Consider the following 20,222-nt stretch of genomic DNA (forward strand, 5'->3'; position numbering starts at 1 on the left):
TTTATGTTTTCAGTAATAGCATATTTTAAATCACATGATTCAAAATGAAATTTTATTGATCCAGGATCAAAAATTAAATTAAAAATTAATATATTAAATTAATATTGCAAATTTAATAAAAATGGTAATGAGATTAGGTATAATTACAAAATTAATTAAAATATTTTTTTAATTAATTAATTAAATATTTAAAAGTATGTTTTTGTTAAAATGAAATATATATATATATATATATATATATTTAATTTTAAAATAAAAACGATATTAACTAAATATTAAAAAGTTTTGTTTAAGTGAAAATTAAATATACATTTATTTTAAATAAATACGAAATTATTTAAATATTTAAAAGGTTTATTTTAATGAAAAATGAAATATATATTATATTGTAAAAAAGATATGAAAAGATTTTTATTCAGATACAATTTTAGAGAAAATATAGGATATCTATATGATTTATTTGTTTTAGAATAATTCAAATAATTTAAATATTTATACAAAAAATAATCTATTTTGTAGTTTTAAAATATTTTAAATTTTATTATAGATATATTATTTTATGATTATCTATTTTGTAGTTTTAAACTAATATAAATTCAATATTACAATTAATTTTAAAATTTACAATAATCTATACTATTATTTGCGAAGTGATGTTTCGCAATTGAGCTATTACGTTAAAAGTTAGAACGGTTAAAGTCTATGTTACTCTTAATAAATATTTATATTAAATCTATTCAATATATTTATTTTTAAAATAATATAATTATATATATATATATAGTATATATTAATTTTGGTTTTTCTGTATTGACAATAATCTCGCCCAGCTTTTCTACATAGATTTTATAATTTTAGGTTATCATAAAATTTATTTATGGCTCTAATTTTGGCTAATAAGTAAGATGGAGGAAGAAGGGGGTATTTGAAAACAATAGAAAGAAAAACAAGATACGGCCAAAGAAATAAAGTTAGAACCCTCAACTGAAATGACTGAAGTCGTGTACCAGATGATCTGACATACTTGACATCATTCCTAATAGCTACTACACTCTCTTTCACCTTAGCTAGACCATCCTTGACTATCATGTTCAGTATATGTACACAACAACGCATATGTAATAATTCACTATCCTTGATTAGAGCATTAGGTCCTAGTTGTCTACAAGCTTCAGTGAACAAACGCAGTGGCGCCTTGTCATTGCCTTTAGCATTGTCCACTGTCACTGTGAACACCTTTTCAATTCCCCGATCTGCTAGACATTGACTCAGATGCTCAGCAATGGTGTCTCCTTTGTGATATGTCACATGTTTAAACTGAATCCTTTTCTGCATATCCCAGTTTCTATCAATCCAATGCGTTGTGACTACCATGTAGCTGTAGGATGTTGTCGGAGCTGTCCAAATGTCAGTGGTTAAGGAGACTCTCTTCTTCTCAGAAGAAAACAACTGCTTCAAACTCGATTTATCTTTCATAAACATGCCAAATATATCCTTTGTTGCTGTCCTTCTGCAGTGAACCGTATACATGGGCAAGACATTGTGACAGAACCTCCTAAACCCCTCGGATTCCACAAAAGAAAATGGCAGCTCATTCAACACAATCATCTCATTCACAGATCTCCTAAACAACCTAGCATCGTACGTAACCCCAATAACTACACCACTACTATCAGTTCCTAAACCCTGCTGACTACCACTTGCCTCAAAAGCTTTGAACAACTTACACCGAGCAATATGATTCTTCATAGCGCTAGTCCCACTCTTTTTGGTGTTGCATCCGATCTCTTGGCCACAGTAGCGACAATTGCAGAGGCCCAGGTTATCTTCATGTTGATTGAAGTGTTGCCACACCGTCGCTCTATGAGCTAGCCTTTTCTTTGGAACTGGAGGAAGGTCAGAACTCGATCTCTCTGAAGCCGATCTTTTCTTTCCAGTAGCTACATTTCCATGTGATTCAATGCCATCTCCAAGAAGCTCATCATTATCTTCATAACCTGACATCTGTATAAGAAGATGAAAGAATACCAGTTAGAAAATAGAGAGAATATGAATATCAACAAGAAACACTAATAATAAAGTCATCCTAGCACCCAAACACTAAACGTTAAACCCGGAAATTGATTTCCAGAGAAACCCTAAATCTCAAATCCATCTCGAATCCTAAACTGAAAATGGACAAACAACCCTTATGAAACACTATAACATTTATAATTGATTTTTCTTTCAACCCAAATCGAAAACCCCTAATCGATTTTGGAAAGAAACCCTAATTCTCAAATCAATCTCAAACATCAAACAGTCTGAACCACAACCTGAAAACCGACATAGAACTAGAGAAACAGAAGTAGAAGCTTACTTAGTGGTCAGAATCAAACAAAGAAGACGAGTAACTCGGATTTCAGAATCGACGAAATGAAGAAGAGAGAAGCTCCGGTTTGAGAGAAAGAGAAAAGGGATTAGGTTAACTGATTATGTTTAGGTTAGCCCACAAAATAAGTTAAAATTCAGATAACTGATTGGAACTTAAAGAACCGAACCGATGCAATAACCGAAGATGTTTTAAACATCTGCTGATCGGTGTTTTTCCTAACCGAACAAGAACCGAAATCCACAATCTTCGGTTCGATTCGGAATTGCAGGGCTAAGTTGTATAATACTACTTCTCTTAAATTAAATGCATTTTAAAATCCAAAAACACTCTCAAGAGAAAAAATCTCAATAAACTTGTGTAAGGTTCAATACTATTTATTAGTATAACAAGATTTATTAGTATAATTACTATTATTAAGAAAACAAGATTATTATTTTTATTCAAAAACTAAAAAGTTATTTGAATATTTTTATTTGGAGAATATATATAAGCATTTGATTCCTTTTCACCAACCGAGAGCCTTCGCGATTTACTCTGCAACGACCGCAATCAATCACCTTCGCTAATTCTCCTAGATCGCTACAATGGACTCTCACTCTTCTCACCTCAACGCAGCAAATCGTTCTCGCAGCTCTCAACCTCCCTCTCCTTCCCACTCCGCCTCCGCCTCTTCATCCCTCCACAAACGCAAACTCGCCGCGTCTGAGGATCACGCTCCTCCCTCCACTTCCTTCCCTCCTTCCTCCAACGACGACCTCGAGAGCCTCTCCGCCGCGCGCGGAGCCGATTCCGGCTCAGACCCCGAGGAATCAGAGTACGCCGTCCACGACGGCTACGAGGAAGACTTCGCTCCCGAACCGGATCAGGACTCTTCGATCCGCACATTCACCGCCGCGAGACTCGATGTCAACGGTTCGAGTCGCAACGCTAAGATTAAGACGGAGGAGATCTCAACGGTGGAGCTTCAGGCTGGGACTGGGACAGCTGGCGCGATTGCGCCGAAGGATGAGGCTGCTAAGATATTGACCTGCGGGGCTTACATTGCGAGAGAAGAAGCTTTGAGGAGAGAGGTTCGCTTTTATCTCTCTTTTGTTTTTTTTTTTATGTTCTGTCCTTAAAAAAAAAAAAGGTACAGTTGACTTATATGTCTTTTAGGAAGAAGCTGGGCGGCTCAAATTTGTCTGTTACTCTAATGATGGCGTTGATGACCATATGATGTGGTATTTTCCTTTTATGTCACAGATTTTTAGATTTTAATTTACAGTGTAATTTGTCTTGAATAATTTTTTGTTCCAGTTTGATTGGGTTGAAGAACATATTTGCAAGACAGCTGCCTAATATGCCAAAGGAGTACATTGTTCGCCTTCTCATGGATAGGTATTAAAGAACATTCTTTTAACTAATGTGAAACATGTAGTTTTCTTTTGAGCTGTTCACTGTTGTTAGTAGGCGTAGGCATATTAACCAAAACCCGAACCTGAACCGACCCGAAAAATCCTAACCGAAAACCGAGCCGACGGGTTTAGGATTTAACCAGTCATGGATAGGTACCCAAACACCCAGGCCTACTTGTAAGCATTCTGATATCTGCAACTTATGTTATTTACCCAGGAAACATAAGTCTGTCATGGTCCTAAGAAAAAATGAGGTTGAAGGTGGCATCCCTCTTGTTGTAGGTGGTATCACGTATCGTCCATATCACAGGTAAGGCCAACCTTCGCCTCACTATTCCCAACATTCTTACAACAATTATATTCTTATTATTAGTTAAGATATTCCTTAAACTAAATATATCAAGACTGAAAGCAAATAATAGTATGTTGACTTAGTATTTTATTTTTATCGAGCATAGATTTTGCTTTTTCTAATCAAGTCTTCTGTAAATGTATTATGTGTGTTGTTGATGAAACAAAGAAGATATATAGCGTGATTACAGTCTAGGCATGCTTAATTATTTAATTCACTGTTTTACCTGGGGTTCAGGCAGAGGTTTGGAGAAATAGCTTTTTGTGCAATCAGCGCAGATGAACAAGTTAAAGGCTACGGTACCAGATTGATGAACCACTTGAAAGAACATGCACGAGATGTTGATGGATTGACGCATTTTCTTACTTATGCTGACAACAATGCTGTTGGTTATTTTCTCAAACAGGTTGGTCTATTTCATATTCTCCGCAATATTTGGCTCTGCTCTCTGTTTTAAAAAAAAAAAAAAATTTATTTGGTTGTTTTAGCTGTATTTGTTAGCTCATCCGAAGCTCTGAACGGCTCCAAGCAGTTTTTGCATGCTTAATTTTTGTGTGCATAATCATTGATGATTTTGGGTTTTTACTTGCAAAATGTTCATTTTGTTAAAACAACTTTCTAAATCTTTTGGTTTAGTTCGTCCTTTAGATAAACATTTATTCTCATTTGCATATATTCTCTTCAAAAAAACTATGTTTCCACTCTTGCTATCTAGTCTACTCCCTGGGGCACTAAAGTTCTGTAATTTTTTTATAGTTGTTCACTAATTTAATATGCTAAGACTATTTTCTTGTGCAGAGTTTTACTAAAGAGATTTACTTGGAGAAAGATGTATGGCATGGGTATGTAAACGATGTATCTCTTAGTTCAAACTGCTCATTGCCGTACTCATCATCATTCTGTGATTTATATGATTGATGTCCGAATATAATATTTGTAGTCTCAGTTAAACTCATAAAACTTAGAATAAAATCATTCTACTTCCTAGCTGATCATGCTATCAGAGAGATTCTGTATCACATGCCGAAAAAAGCTTTCCGGAAGTTGGCTTTACATTCTTTTCGACATCTTTAAAATAAAAACCTTTTATTTTTCCAGGTACATCAAAGACTATGATGGTGTCCTACTTATGGAATGCAGAATTGATCCAAAGCTTAAATATACAAATTTGTCAAGCATGATTAGCAAGCAGAGAAAAGTAAGCCATTGATTATACTTCACCTCTGATGAAATAATTTCTTGAGCCTTCAAGTTGGTTATTATACCTCAAGTCCATCAGATTCTGATCCCCGTTGTACTATTTTTAATGCCAGGCAATTGATGAAATGATAAGAGAGTTATCAAACTGTCAGAATGTGTATCAAGTTGCTGAATTTCAAAAGGTGAACATCAATGGTTGCGTGTCTTTTGTGACTATTATTGCATGTCACAGCAAAGAAATATGTTTTGAATAGTATAATAAATGTTATCATTTCTGCAGAAAGAAGGTGGAAGTTCTAAAAATATCAGAGTTGAGGATATTCCTGGCTTAAGTAAGTCATGATTCTACCCCCCCCCCCCCCCCCCCCCATGGTATTACTGCAGTTTGTGCTAGTGGCTGCCGCATCGGTTAGCTATGAAGTTTGGGTTAATATGTAATAGTAAAATTTGGCTTTAAAAATAGATTTATCTCTCAGGGTTAATATAGCTTCCGTAACTGGCGTTAAACATGCATTGGTTTTAATCTGTTATACTGTGTAAATATAGCTCAATAGTATGCTAATTACAAGAATTATGAAAAAATTGTTACAGGGGACGCAGGTTGGACCCCAGATCAGTGGGGGCACACGCGTTACACATTATTCAGTGGTTCTGGAGATAGTGTAACAAAGCAAAAGCAGTTGAATGCACTTATTCGCGGGCTTTTGAAGGTTTGTGATAAGCTTTCTTCCTTTTAAGTGTTTTATACGTTATTGCAATTACATGCTCTTTAGTTTGACCAGCTAATCTAATTGGCAACAGACAATGCAAGACCATTCTGATGCTTGGCCTTTTAAAGAACCAGTTGATCCTCTCGATGTTCCTGATTACTATGAATTTATTAAAGATCCCATTGGTAAGAATACAGTTCGGAACACTGAATTATCATGCCATACATTTTTTGTTATCCTTTTATTGTTCCTTGAAAACATAATAGTCTCTACAAATAAAATTAATCGCTGAGGAATGAATGAATGCAACTTAATCAAGAGATGGTTTCTTTATATAGGAGAACGACCGATTGTTTGTTCTGTTGATTGAAATAATTTGGTAATATGGTAACTGCTCGTTTTAGTACAAATATGTTATAAACTTTGGTATGAAACACAGATCTGAAGACAATTGGGAAGAGAGTAGAGTCCGAGCAGTACTACATGACACTTGACATGTTTGTGGCTGATACGAGAAGGATGTTTAACAATTGTAGAACTTACAACTCCCCAGATACCGTGTACTACAGATGTGCAACCAAGTTGAGATTTCTCTTTGTTTCCCCTTTCATTTGCTCAATTATGAAAAGAAAGTGAATTTAATTTTTGGTTGTTCTCTTGAAAGGTTGCAAGCACATTTCTTTAGCAAAGTACAAGCAGCTCTCCAGTCTGGTGCTAAATCTCAATAGAAGATGGTGAATTGATATTATGCTAAGATACTCTCGTCGGCACTGAAATACTTATTTCAAAAGCTAAAGTATATTTTATTATTTATTATGTTGACTTGAGCGTGGATTGTGTATGTGTATATGTAATATATTTGCAAACGAACATATGTTTAGAATAGTAATATGATGGTGAAGTGATATTATGCTAAGATACTCTCGTTGGCACTGAACAAGTCTTAAGGTCATTTCCAATCTACTCGCAAAACTCTATTTTATTGTGATTTTTATACCAATTTTTTTTCAATCCAACTGCAAAATTTATACTAGTAACACTATAATTTTACATCGAATTTAGTGTGGCATTATTTACCGCATTAAAACATGACTCATCCAACTAAAATATTATTAACTCACACTAAAACATTATTCATTTCACTAAAATATTATTCATTTATTTTATTAATAAAATATACAATTAAATAAATGATAGATAAATAAATAAATAAATATAATATTATAAAATAGTTTTAGTCCGAAATTTGGTGTTATGATTGGAATTTTTTTATTTTAATGTTAAAATTAAATTAAAATAGTGTATTTTGACACTAAAATAATGTTACCATTCATTTCAAGGTGTATCTATACATGCATTAATGCTAAGAGCATCTCTAATTCATAACACTATTTTAGTATTAAAATCACACTATTTTGATATAATTTCAGCATTAAAAAAATGTTATTCTCCAACCACAACACTAAACTTCACAATAAAAGTTATTTTATAATATTATATATATTTAATTTTTAATTTGCTATTTATTTAATTGTAAATTTTATTAATAAAATAAGTAAATAGTATTTTAGTGTAGTGAATAGTGTTGCATCAAATTTAGTATGAAATTAAAGTTATGTGATTTTTGCAATTAGGTTGGAGAGGTTTTGCATCAAATTAAAGTAAAATAGTGTTTTGGAGTTTGGTTTGAGATGAATTAATGTGTGTATAAATCTTTTACCTTTAGAGCCGTAACTGTTGTACCGACAATCAGAGTCAAAACATATAAAATCCAAGAGAATCGTTGGGAAAAGAAAATAATATACGCACAGAAACTTAAAACGAAGAAAAGTAGAGAGAGCGAGAACGCAAAAGATGGCTACGACTCCGAAGCTGACCACTACAATTTCATCTTCTCCATCTCTTCAAACCCTCTGCAGAAAACTCCCAATCTCAATCCATCTACCATCATCGTCTCACCTTACTCTCAAACCACCGCTACAATCCCTCTCGCCGCTTCTCTCTCCGTGCCCAAAACGACAACGTAGCAGACTCTGACCTTCGCTACGACTTCGACCTCTTCACTCTCGGCGCCGGAAGCGGCGGCGTCCGTGCCTCCCGCTTCGCCACGAGCTTCGGAGCATCCGCCGCCGTCTGCGAGCTCCCTTTCTCCACCATCTCCTCCGATACAGCCGGAGGCGTCGGAGGAACGTAAGCCTTCTTTCCCCTGCAACTTCATATACTTAAAAATCAAAACTTTATATGCTTAGAGACCAAACTACAAGATCAGTCTGAACCAGTTGTTGTCGGAGTATGATTAGTAACCTTAATTACATTTGAAAGCTCCCACATTTAGGCACTTTAGATATGGACTGTGTAGAGAAGTCTACAACTTCATACATTTAAAAATCAAAACTTTATATGCTTAGAGACCAGACCACGAGATCAGTTTGAAACATTTGTTGTCGGAAGGTGTTTAGTAACCTTAATTATATTTTGAAAGATTCCACATTTATGCACTTTTGTGTAGAGAAGTCTCATTCTAAAAAGGTCAATACTTCTTTTTTCTTTTTCAAAATAAATGAGTGAAGTTGTTGTGGTTGGTACATATTCTACAGGTGTGTACTCAGAGGATGTGTGCCAAAGAAGTTACTAGTGTATGCATCCAAATACACTCACGAGTTTGAAGACAGTCACGGCTTTGGTTGGAAGTATGACACCGACCCTTCTCATGACTGGACTACATTGATTGCCAACAAGAACGCTGAGTTGCAGCGTCTGACTGGTATCTACAAGAATATACTCAACAATGCTAATGTCAAGTTGATCGAAGGCCGTGGAAAGGTAGGCTTAATAATAGTTCATCATGCTTCTATGTATTACTTGGAAGAATATGGATTTTTGAGTTTGAGTTTGTGTGCAGGTTATAGACCCACACACTGTTGATGTAGATGGGAGAATCTATACTACTAGAAACATTCTGATTGCAGTTGGTGGACGTCCCTTCATTCCTGACATTCCAGGAAGAGAGTTTGCTATTGATTCAGATGCTGCGCTTGATTTGCCTTCCAAGCCCAAGAAGATTGCGATCGTTGGTGGTGGCTACATTGCCCTGGAGTTTGCGGGAATATTTAATGGTCTCAGCAGTGAAGTTCATGTGTTTATTAGGCAAAAGAAGGTGCTGAGGGGGTTTGATGAAGACGTGAGTAACTTTGGCCGCTGCTTGTGTTTATCTTTTTTGGTGTTATTTTTTTCTCATTTTAATTGTTGTTCTTGTTGATAGGTTAGGGATTTTGTTGGAGAGCAGATGTCTTTGAGAGGCATTGAGTTCCACACAGAGGAGTCCCCTGAAGCCATCATCAAATCTGGAGATGGGTCGTTTTCTTTGAAGACTAGCAAGGGAACTGTTGATGGGTTTTCACATGTTATGTTTGCAACTGGTCGCAAGCCCAATACAAAGGTTAAGTTGTTACAATGATTGTAGAGTATGATTTGGTCATTGATGCCATGTTGGTTGTTATAACAGAACTTAGCATTGGAAAATGTTGGAGTAAAATTGGCGAAAAATGGAGCAATAGAGGTATATGGTCTATTGGTTTCCTATTGATGTAATAATGTTTGGCTGTTTTTTTTTTTGTTGCATTGCTGAAAGTTATCTCCACGTTGCCACTTTGTTTGGTAAAGGTTGATGAATATTCACGGACATCTGTTCCTTCGATATGGGCTGTTGGGGATGTCACTGACCGGATTAACTTGACTCCGGTCGCCTTGATGGAGGGAGGTGCATTGGCTAAAACTTTGTTTCAAAATGAACCAACAAAGCCTGATCATAGGTAACATGACAGTCTTGACCAGTGTTAACCTTTTGAGTTTCTGACCGCTACTACTCCTTTTAAGATCAAGAACATTCTATAACTGTTATCTGTAGTCTGTCTTTTGATGTTTTTTTATCCTTTATGTGTTCTTTATTCAACTAGAGCTGTTCCATGCGCTGTCTTCTCTCAACCACCTATTGGAACAGTTGGTCTAACTGAAGAGCAGGCCATAGAACAATATGGGGACATAGATGTTTTCACATCAAATTTTAAGCCATTGAAGGCTACGCTTTCAGGACTTCCAGACCGGGTGTTTATGAAACTCATTGTCTGTGCAAACACCGATAAAGTTCTTGGTGTTCACATGTGTGGAGAGGATTCACCAGAAATAATCCAGGTTTCACTATCAACATGGTTCATCTTCTCTGAAAAAAATAAACACAGGAGACATTTATATGATTTGAGATGATTTTTTTTTTCGATTTGGTAGGGATTTGGGGTTGCTGTAAAAGCTGGACTAACTAAGGCTGACTTTGACGCAACAGTGGGTGTTCACCCCACAGCGGCTGAGGAGTTTGTCACAATGAGGACTCCAACCAGGAAAATTCGCAAAGGCTCCTCTGAGGTTTTGTTTCTGAACAAACAAAAAAAAAAAGCTTATCCATGTAGCTATTTCTCATTGTTTTGCAACATGGATAAAAGATGGGTGTTCCCTATTTCATTTCAGGGGAAAGGCAAGTCCTGAGGCTAAAACAGCTGCAGGGGTCTAGAGAAGGTTGCAAAATAAGATTGGATTTACACCATTGGAGCTTCCTGACAAGGTAGGTATTCACCAGTTTCCTCAGTATTCTTCTAAACATAGAAAAAAAATGCAGTGCATAAGCTCATACCATATTTAGGTTTCTTTGTGCAACTGCAGGGGTGGTCTTAGGCATAGACATTGGCATAGGGCCTCCATTTAAAAAAAAAAAAATTACATAGAAAAAGGCCTCCAAATTTATAACTCAAAAAAAAATCATTGCTAAATTGTTTGTGGCTCTCATAATCTCAGAACCGCCCTGGCCGACCGATAGTCAAGCCGAGTTGGGCAAAAACAAACTTCGATATTTCCCCAAATATATATATTTTTGTGTGTCTAGCTCCAGCAACAGCTCTAAACTACTTTAGACCAACTTGCTTGAGCCATGCGGGTCCAGTTGATACCATGCCATATTAGTACTCTGAATCAAAAAAAAAAAAAACCATAGCTCACACTAGAATAATATGTAATTTTTGTATGATACTATTCGACCTGCATGTTTGCAGGAGAACAATATCCATCAAGAGCCAACGTTTTTATCAATGGAGATGTCATAAGGCTCATAACCATGGTGCAAAACTGTTTGATCGTGTAACTTACTCGACCTGTCGACCAGATTCTCAGGAGAGCTTATATTGACCAGAGCTCTAAAACTGAGCTCTCCCAATATCTCACTATCCTAGTTGAATAAAGTTCTACGATTGTTATCATTCCCTGGACTAGTATAATTAAATCCTCATTTCAACATCTACTTGAAATTATTTTACATTTATTTTCATTTTATACTCCTAAGTAATTTTTTTTACTCCTAATTAATTGTTTTACAGTAATAATATAAATAAACTTCAGTTTTCCTATACATAAATATTTTTATTACAAGTTTGAAAAGTCAAAATATAGTGTACTCAAAATCCATATATTAGAATACGATTAAAACGTCATTACCTATTCGTAACTGAAAATCTATGTGTCTTTTTATTTATAATGCTTTAAACAAAAGTTTATTAAGCAGTTCTTGCTGATAAATAAGTTTTATAATTCATAAATAAATTAATCTTATTATTATTTTCATTCCTTATAAAATTTGAGAATTTGTATCTAACATCATTGATGAATGAAGACACATGCACAGAAAAGAAAAATAAAACTATGTCCTTATAAAATTCCAATTAACACAAAATACCTTGTTTTTTATCTATACTATTAAAATAGAAGTTATGACTTCTTTTATGTGTGATGTTTTTATTTGGACCATTCTTAGAAAATTTCTTAAATTTTACATAACTTAATTATCATATTTTTAATATCTTTATTTTTATTTGAAATACTAATAAATATCTTAAAGAAATGTCTAACAAAATCTTTCAAATATGTTTTAGAATCTTTTTAAAATATATTTTTGAAATTAGTTAATTAAAATTTTAATTATCACAAAGTATAATTAGAAACTAAATTTTAGTTTAGTTTTGATTGTAAAAATAATAATTATTATATAAAATAATTTTAATAGTATTTTAATGATAATTAAAAAATAAATTGATTTAATTTTCAAAGTTAAATTTAAGAAGAATTTTAAAAGATGTTTTTGAAAATAAATATTCATTTCAACTTCTAATTTAAAATAAAAATTCTTATCTATTTAGCACAAAAATTATGACTTATTTTATATGTATTTTTTTTAATTTATACCACTTAAAATCACACATTTAAATGTTTTTACATGTAATACAACTAATTTATACCTCATAGATGAAACATTTGATCTTTATTCATATTGTATACATAAGATTTTATTATTATTAACGTATGTGTATTTCCCTAAGTTTAAAAAAAAATTGGTTTATTATTAAAACAGCTATATTAAATTGGTTTAATTAATAACTATATACCAAATTTTCTATTATGTAGGTTCAACTTAATCTAGTTTCCACATATATTTCAAATTTAGAAATAAAACAAAAATTATGTAAATCAGTATCGTTACATAATAATGTTTTTAAAATAAATTTTGTCACAAAAAATTATAAATTTTATAATAATAATATTATACGCCACATAAATATTATTATAAAATTAAATAATATATAACGCCAAATTATATTAATTTAGTGATATATTTTATTACATAATCTAAAATATTTTACTATTAAAGAAAACCCGCACGGTCGTGCGGGTCAAGATCTAGTTACTATGTTGAAATGAGTGTAAGAAAAAATATTAGACCAACTGGTAGTAGTGTTTGTTCGGATCCTAAGAGATTTTGTGACTGCAATGTTCCTTGTAAGAGTTCTTGCTAAATGTTGTGAATATAATACACAATCTAAATTCTATATTACATTTTTTAACAATAAATACCTAAATATCTTTAGTGTCATTAAAAAAAAGCATTATAATATTTGTATCAGTCTATCAGATATGTGGATTTATTTATGATAAATAATAATATGAATGTTAAATAAATGATCTCCAGTGTCATCTCTACTGACTCATTCTCTTCTTAATAAGAAGATTGAAATTTTTTTAATAAAAATTATAAAATAAATGATCTCCAGTGTCATCTCTACGACTCATTCTCTTTCCGTCAATTTTGGATTTTTCAAACTTGCATGAAATACAAATTAGAAGTTGGATATGTTGAAAAATATTTATAAATGATTATACTTAAAGAATTAATGTATACAATTAATGGAAAAAAATTGATGGTTTAAAATTCATATAAAATATATATGTCAATTATTAGTATTGTTGTGAAGTCTATTTTATACATCAAAATTTAATACACAAACAACAAAGAATCAATATAAAGATGGTAAACAAATATTCTACTTGCTATTAAAATTGAGTTCTTACCATATCAACTTTCTATATGATATATGGAAATAATATGTACATTTACACTATGATCGTGAATTAAACTATACATTAATGGGAAATGAATCTAATATTACAAAAATTACTCAACATCTTACATGTTAATATATCTACACTACTTTTAAGGTATTATTTTTATATGATGTATGATATTTGTGTAGGATGCTTACAGATTTTTTTAATGTGACACACATGCTTGACGCACAAAATATGAGTTTCTAAAAAATCTTTGATCAATAACAAGTAAATAAAAAAAATCAGTTTCTTGGTTATTTTCATAATGTGGCTAATTTTTCTCATTTGCGAAGAGATTGGATTATTTACGTGGAAATTATGTATTAACTCAAAATAGTCTAAAACAATAAAAATTAATTATTAGTTTTATTAGATCTGAAATGAGTTTGAGAAGTATTACGACCTTAAAGTAGTTGTTTTAAAATCTGATAAGGTTTGTGATGGGAGAGGTATTTATTGGTAATGATAATCTTTTTAAAAAATTTACATCTAAATGAAATTATATAATGAACTTTTAAAATAAATATTTTTGCAGGTAAGCATTTGATAACGATTTAATCTAAAATTTAAAAGGTTTCTGGGTTATGATGAACTAAATATATTTATTGTGCTACTAATTCTATCATCCAGCTAAGTTTTATAAATTCGACTATATATTAAAATGAATTTCAGTTTAATGATTTTTATTGACATGTCCTTCATCTCTCAAAATTATAATTTAATTGTTGCTTTTATTTTCAGTTTATTTAATTCCGATAAAACAAAAGAGAAAGTAATCTAGGAACTAACTTACATCAAATGACAAACAACTCAAACGGTGTTACATTTAATAATATCTGAAATTGATACGTATTTGTTTCAAAAAAAAACTCAATAATAATATAAGTTTAAAAACTACCAAACTAATCAAAAATATCAATACATACTTCATTTACAAATATCTACCACACTAAAAAGTAATGAAGATTGAATTTAAATATTTAAAAATTTAGACGAATCTGAATGTTGAAAAATATATTTAGTCTTATAAATTTAGATACAAAAAATATTATTAGATTTAGATTTTCTAAAATGCATTTACACCCACGAATTAGCAGACATAATTTTATTTTCTTTCGAACGATAATTCTATCTCTTACCATAATTAAAAAAGAATATCAATTCTGTTGAAATAATGCAATCTAATTATATTTATTGGCTTTATCACGACATGATTCAAAAATGATTTTTTTTTTGTTTTTACTGAAAGCAGTAATTAATTACAGAAAATTATTTTAGTGCAAGTAATTAGTGCATCAGATATTATGCCGTATTACCAAATCCCAAGCGAGAATCAGTAATTTTTTTTCTCTCGTAGCCTTATCTCACTCTTTTTTCGCTAGTTGTAAGCGATTACGTTCTTTTTCAGAGATTGATTAGTAGAGGTTATATAGATTTGATTTTTTTGCTTTAGATTTTGTGGTTCTATTTTTAGATTTTATTACTATAGAATTGTTTTAAAGTTTTTGGGCTATTACTTTAGATTTTCTTACTAGAGCTTGATTGCTTTAGTTTTCTCACTGCAGAGAATATTGGAATTGTATAGAGCACTCACAACCATCACCAGTCACTCCCTTGATTTTTGTTTTTACATTTTGGCGCAAGTAATTAATGCAAGTCACGTGGCATATTACCACAAACAAGGGCAAATAAGTAATAACATATTAATAACATGTGAGCAAGTCACGTGCTCGCACGCTCTCTTTTTCAATATACAAATATATTAACATAAACCGCAAGGTAATTTTTTATTTCATTATAAACATACATTAAATCTATAAATTATACATACATATAACTCTAAATATTATACATATCTATGCAATGGCCATGCAAACTGTATAATTAATATAAGTTTGTATATAATCTATAAATTATGCTACATGTGGAACATTCACCTAAAAACTGTATATTTAAGCAATAATATTTGATCAAGTGTTTTATTGACATTTCCTTTAAATAAATTTATAATTCTCAAAATAGCAATACTTTTTTGAGAACATCAACATTAATTTCAAGCGTAAAACACGCATCCTTCTATTTGCTTTTAGGAAAACGAACGAGTCTAAAGCTTTCACATATTACATGAACAAAGAATGTGGAATTTTTCTAAATTTGATTCGCTTACATCGGAACATAATAATGTGAGTAGCTTAAATTAGATATTTTTATTATGAATATATGTAAGAATACTTCTTCTTCTGTTGTAAGAAAAAAATAGAACACTTCAACTATTTCCTAAATTTTTAACTCAACATCAATTCATTTCTATTATCTACAATGAGGAAATCCCTTCAACTCTTATTCACCTTCTTAACCATATTCATCATTCTTTCATTAGGTTTGTATTTATATCTTACTATATTGCATACAGTAATTTTATAATAAATTGATTATAATAATTAGATAATTTAAATTTAATTTTCAATATATTGTAGACCTCCTGCATTAATTTTATTTACTATATAAAATATAAATTCAATTATCTTTTAATGTAAATTCATAAATACCTAGCAGGGCTAGAAAATATAGAAACTGAGTCAAACATTTTGTGTTAAACTAAAAAGGATCAACCCTAAAATATTTTAAGATTTTATTAACTATTTTTGTCCATTTTTATTTTTAAATGTATAGTTTTTATACATGATAGAGAAATACTGTGATAAATACATTCTAGATATTTTCGTTTTTGTCATCTATTTCTTTACATTTTTTCATGCACATACAAATATGTTAACCAACATTTTTCATAATATGGATGAACTATAGTTCTTATGTAAATTTGTGTTATTTTTTAATCACATACAAATATATATATATATATATATATATATATATATATATATATATATATATATATATAGTTATTATAGTTAATATGTTATGATTTTGCAATATATACAATATTTGTGCTTAAAACTGCAAAAAAAATTAAATTAATATGCACGCATTTCTTCAAAATATTTCTTCAAAATATAAAAATAAATATTTTGATCAAATCATTTTTTGTTTTTTATTTACTAATAAAATCTATGTGTATTTTTATTTAAAATGCTTAAAACAAAAGTAAGTAAGAACTTTGTTGATAAATAACTTTTATAATTCATAAATAAATAAATATTATCATTATTTTTTTCTCTTATAAAATTTGAGAATTTGTATTCAACAGGAATGATGACAGATGCACAAACAAAGGAAACAAAACTATGTCCTTATAAAATCTCAATTACCTCAAAGCTATGTTTTCCAATACTATGTCGAAATGAGTGTAAGAAGAAATACCCACCTAGTGGTAGTGGTGTTTGTTCGGGTTCTAAGGGATTTTGTGACTGCAATGCTCCTTGTAAGGGTTCTCGCTAAAGGTTGTGAATACAATACACAATCCAAAGTCTATACTACCTTTTTAACAATAAATGTCTAAATATTTTTAATGTCACTAAAATAAAGTATTATAATATTTGTATCAGAGCTGTGGATTTATTTATAATAAATAATAATATGAATGTTAAATGAATGCAATTCTCAATAATAACATTGGACTTTTGTTGTAAAACCAATGATCTCCAGTGTCATCTCTACTTGACTCATTCTCTTTCTGTCAATTCGGATTTTCCAAACCTGCATGAGGTACAAGTTAGAAGTTGGATATGTTGAAAAATATTTATGCTTATAACGATGATACTTAAAGAGTTAATGTATACAATTAATGATAAAGTAAATTGATGGTTTAAAATTCACATGTCAGTTCTTAGTATTGTGGTGAACTCTATTTTATACATAAAAATTTAATACACAAACAACAAAGAACCAATATAAAATATGATTTTTAAAAAAATCTTTGATCTATAACAAATAAATAAATAAAATTTGAATTTCTTGGTTATTTTAATAATGTGGCTATTTTTTCTCATCTGCCAAGAGACTGGATTATTTATGTGGAACTTATGTATTGAGTCAAAATAGTCTAAAACGGTAAAAATTAATTATTAGTTTTATTAGATCTGAAATGAGTTTGAGAAGTAATGCGACCTTAAAATAGTTGTTTTAAGATCTGATAAGATTTGTAATGGGAGGGGTTTTATTTGTAATGATAGTCTTTTAAAAAATTTACATCTAAATTAAATTATATAATGGAATTTTAAAATAAACCTTTTTCAGGTAAGCGTTTTATAACAAATGAATTTAAAATTTAAAAGATTTCAAGGCTATGTTGAACTCAAATATATTATGAAAGAGGTTTGAAAACATGAGGGACTCAAATAATTTAAAATCACTACTCTCACTTCTGAATATAAGATAGGTGAAAGTGAATCATTACTAACCTTAGATGCTTTCAATATACTACACACTAGCTTAGTCACCATACCATACAATCACACAACACCACTGATAGCGCCTGACGTACCCCTCTGCTGACCTCATTTGTGCATAAAATTAGATGTGTGGGCTACGTCTTTGGAGTATCGATCAAGGGATATGGAATCTTACTCAAGCAAGTTTCTGAACACATATGTAGTCTTCTCTGATCCCTTTATTCCTTCTTTTCTCTCTTTTCTGAACTCTATAGTTTCAATTTCAATGAATGTTGATGCTGATACAGTCCATCTTGTTATCTATTTGACAAAGTGTAGCGAATACTGGGGTCACAGGAGACACTCCTACCCCTCTGCCTCTTCCAGGAAATCATTTCAGTCTTTTATATCTTATGATGCCGAAGAGAGAGAGAGAGAGAGAGAGAGAGAGAGAGAGAGAGAGAGAGAGAGAGAGAGAGAGAGAGAGAGAGAGAGAGAGAGAGAGAGAGAGAGAGAGAGAGAGAGAGAGAGAGAAGGGAATCAGAAGCATACAAACTTTTACTTTCCAGACTTGTAGGAGGACTCCTATCCGATGTATACCAAGCCCCAAAACAAGCAAGTAGGGTAGATTAAGGTTGGAAGTCAGCTTTGGCTTCTCCAGACATTGTCAGCAGGTGTGGATGTTAGAATTACGTGATACACTACGGTGTTTCTATCTAATACATCCTGCAATTTGTAAATCTAGATGGTGCTAGAGAGTGATTGGAGTAGCAATCAAATTGTATGTGATCATAAACCCCTTCTTGACTCGATAAAAACTTTTTTTTTTTTGAAAACATTTGATAAAACTCACAATAACTAGATATCAATAAACCTCCCCCCATACTTAAATTACATTGTCCTCGGTGTATATATAGTCGGAATTATGGTGATAAATAAATTATAAGTACTCAATTTAACAAGTTAGAATGATATACCTGACCGGATAAAGTGTTGATCGATGGAAATGAGTCACCATCGATCACTGCAAGTAATGTAATGTCGATTGATATCGACATGCTCTCATCGGACAATATGCTGGGAAATCGTCTACTCGGATCTTTTTTTTTTTGAAATAGCTAACTAAAATACAATGTTAGGAGAACCTCCCCCAGACTTAATCAACATTGTCCCCAGTGTTATACATTCTAAGATTGGTGGGAAAATAATTCATAAGTACCAAATTTAGCAAGGAAAAACGGTATACCTCTTTGCTGATGGTGAGCGTCGATCGACACAGTTAAGTGGCGATTGATCGTTACTCGTGATGCTTTGTCGACTGACAATGGCCTGTTGTCGTCGATCACTGCTGGTATATCAACTCTTCTTCCTTGGATCATTTTTTTTGAACCTGCAATAAATAATAATGAAAATCAATAATAGATGAAAATAAAACCAAGTTTAAAACAAACCTAACAGTGGGTTGCCTCCCACTCAGCGCTTATTTTTAGTCATTAGCTTGACTTCTGGAGATCTGATTCAATCCGGATGAGAATGAGAACTTGCTCCAAATCAAGTTTTTGATTTCAATGTCTATTCTCTGAAGCTTTATCATTCTTTCGTGAAAGCCTCCTCCATAGACTCTTCTCCTTTGTCTATCATCTCAACAATTCGAACCTTTGCAAATGTGTGTGAGAAGCATCTGTTGCGCACTCTAGATTTCCTGACACCATCTAAGAAGTGAGGAATCAATGATATTTGAGGACTACCCTTAGTCATTTTTCTCTTCTTCCAATTCTTCCTCATCTTTCCCCCAGACTTGTCTGATCGTGTGGTGGTGCCTCCATCCAAAAGATTTAGATACATTTTAAATTCAATCTGCTCTTATACGCGATGGTTGTCTATCGATGATGAAGAGGTAGTGTCGATCGATGCCGGTTTGTTGTTGTCGTTCGATACTGATTCTGTGGGGACTTTGTCGACTTTGCTTGTAAATCTCAACCCTCTATGAGAAGATGTTGTGTGTTGATGATCATCAAATAATCCACTGTAAGAGCCTAACTGCATACTTCTATCGGGTGGAATAGGCCATACAACTTCAAATACAGCACATGGAACCACAATTTTCACATGATCATGTATCCTCTTCACTCTTTTGTGAAACCTAACAGCTTCTTCTGTGCATATAAGTGGTCTCAGATGTGTGGGGACAAAAAGGTGTGAGGTCTCAGACTTGTACTCTCTTTCCTCAACTGGCTCCAGCTCCACTATGTATCATGGTAGATTGTCCAACGATGGGTGTCGATCCACGATCTCGGGTGGGTGTTGCTTGATGCTATCTGGTGGGTGGTGATCGATGATGCAGGGTGGGTGTCGATCGATCTCATCAGATTGGTGTTGATC

The 20,222-nt window shown here is 32.1% G+C and overlaps 1 protein-coding gene and 1 pseudogene across 1 annotated transcript; both read left to right on the plus strand.

Annotated features, from left to right (window-relative positions):
• Positions 1–2,622: 2,622 nt before the first annotated feature.
• On the plus strand, positions 2,623–6,993 carry LOC106445479 (histone acetyltransferase GCN5-like). The gene is made up of 13 exons (XM_013887047.3): positions 2,623–3,444; positions 3,530–3,594; positions 3,671–3,751; positions 3,986–4,078; positions 4,358–4,526; positions 4,919–4,962; positions 5,219–5,318; positions 5,434–5,502; positions 5,601–5,652; positions 5,912–6,030; positions 6,122–6,215; positions 6,470–6,611; positions 6,695–6,993. Exons 1-13 carry the CDS (start codon positions 2,959–2,961, stop codon positions 6,756–6,758), a joined length of 1,578 nt encoding a protein of 525 aa, XP_013742501.2. The 5' UTR covers positions 2,623–2,958; the 3' UTR covers positions 6,759–6,993.
• An 836-nt stretch (positions 6,994–7,829) lies between these two features.
• On the plus strand, positions 7,830–11,482 carry LOC106445478 (annotated as a pseudogene).
• The last annotated feature ends 8,740 nt before the right edge of the window (positions 11,483–20,222 follow it).

Source organism: Brassica napus, chromosome A4 (assembly GCF_020379485.1).
Source record: "Brassica napus cultivar Da-Ae chromosome A4, Da-Ae, whole genome shotgun sequence".
In the NCBI taxonomy this organism is placed as follows: Eukaryota; Viridiplantae; Streptophyta; class Magnoliopsida; order Brassicales; family Brassicaceae; genus Brassica; species Brassica napus.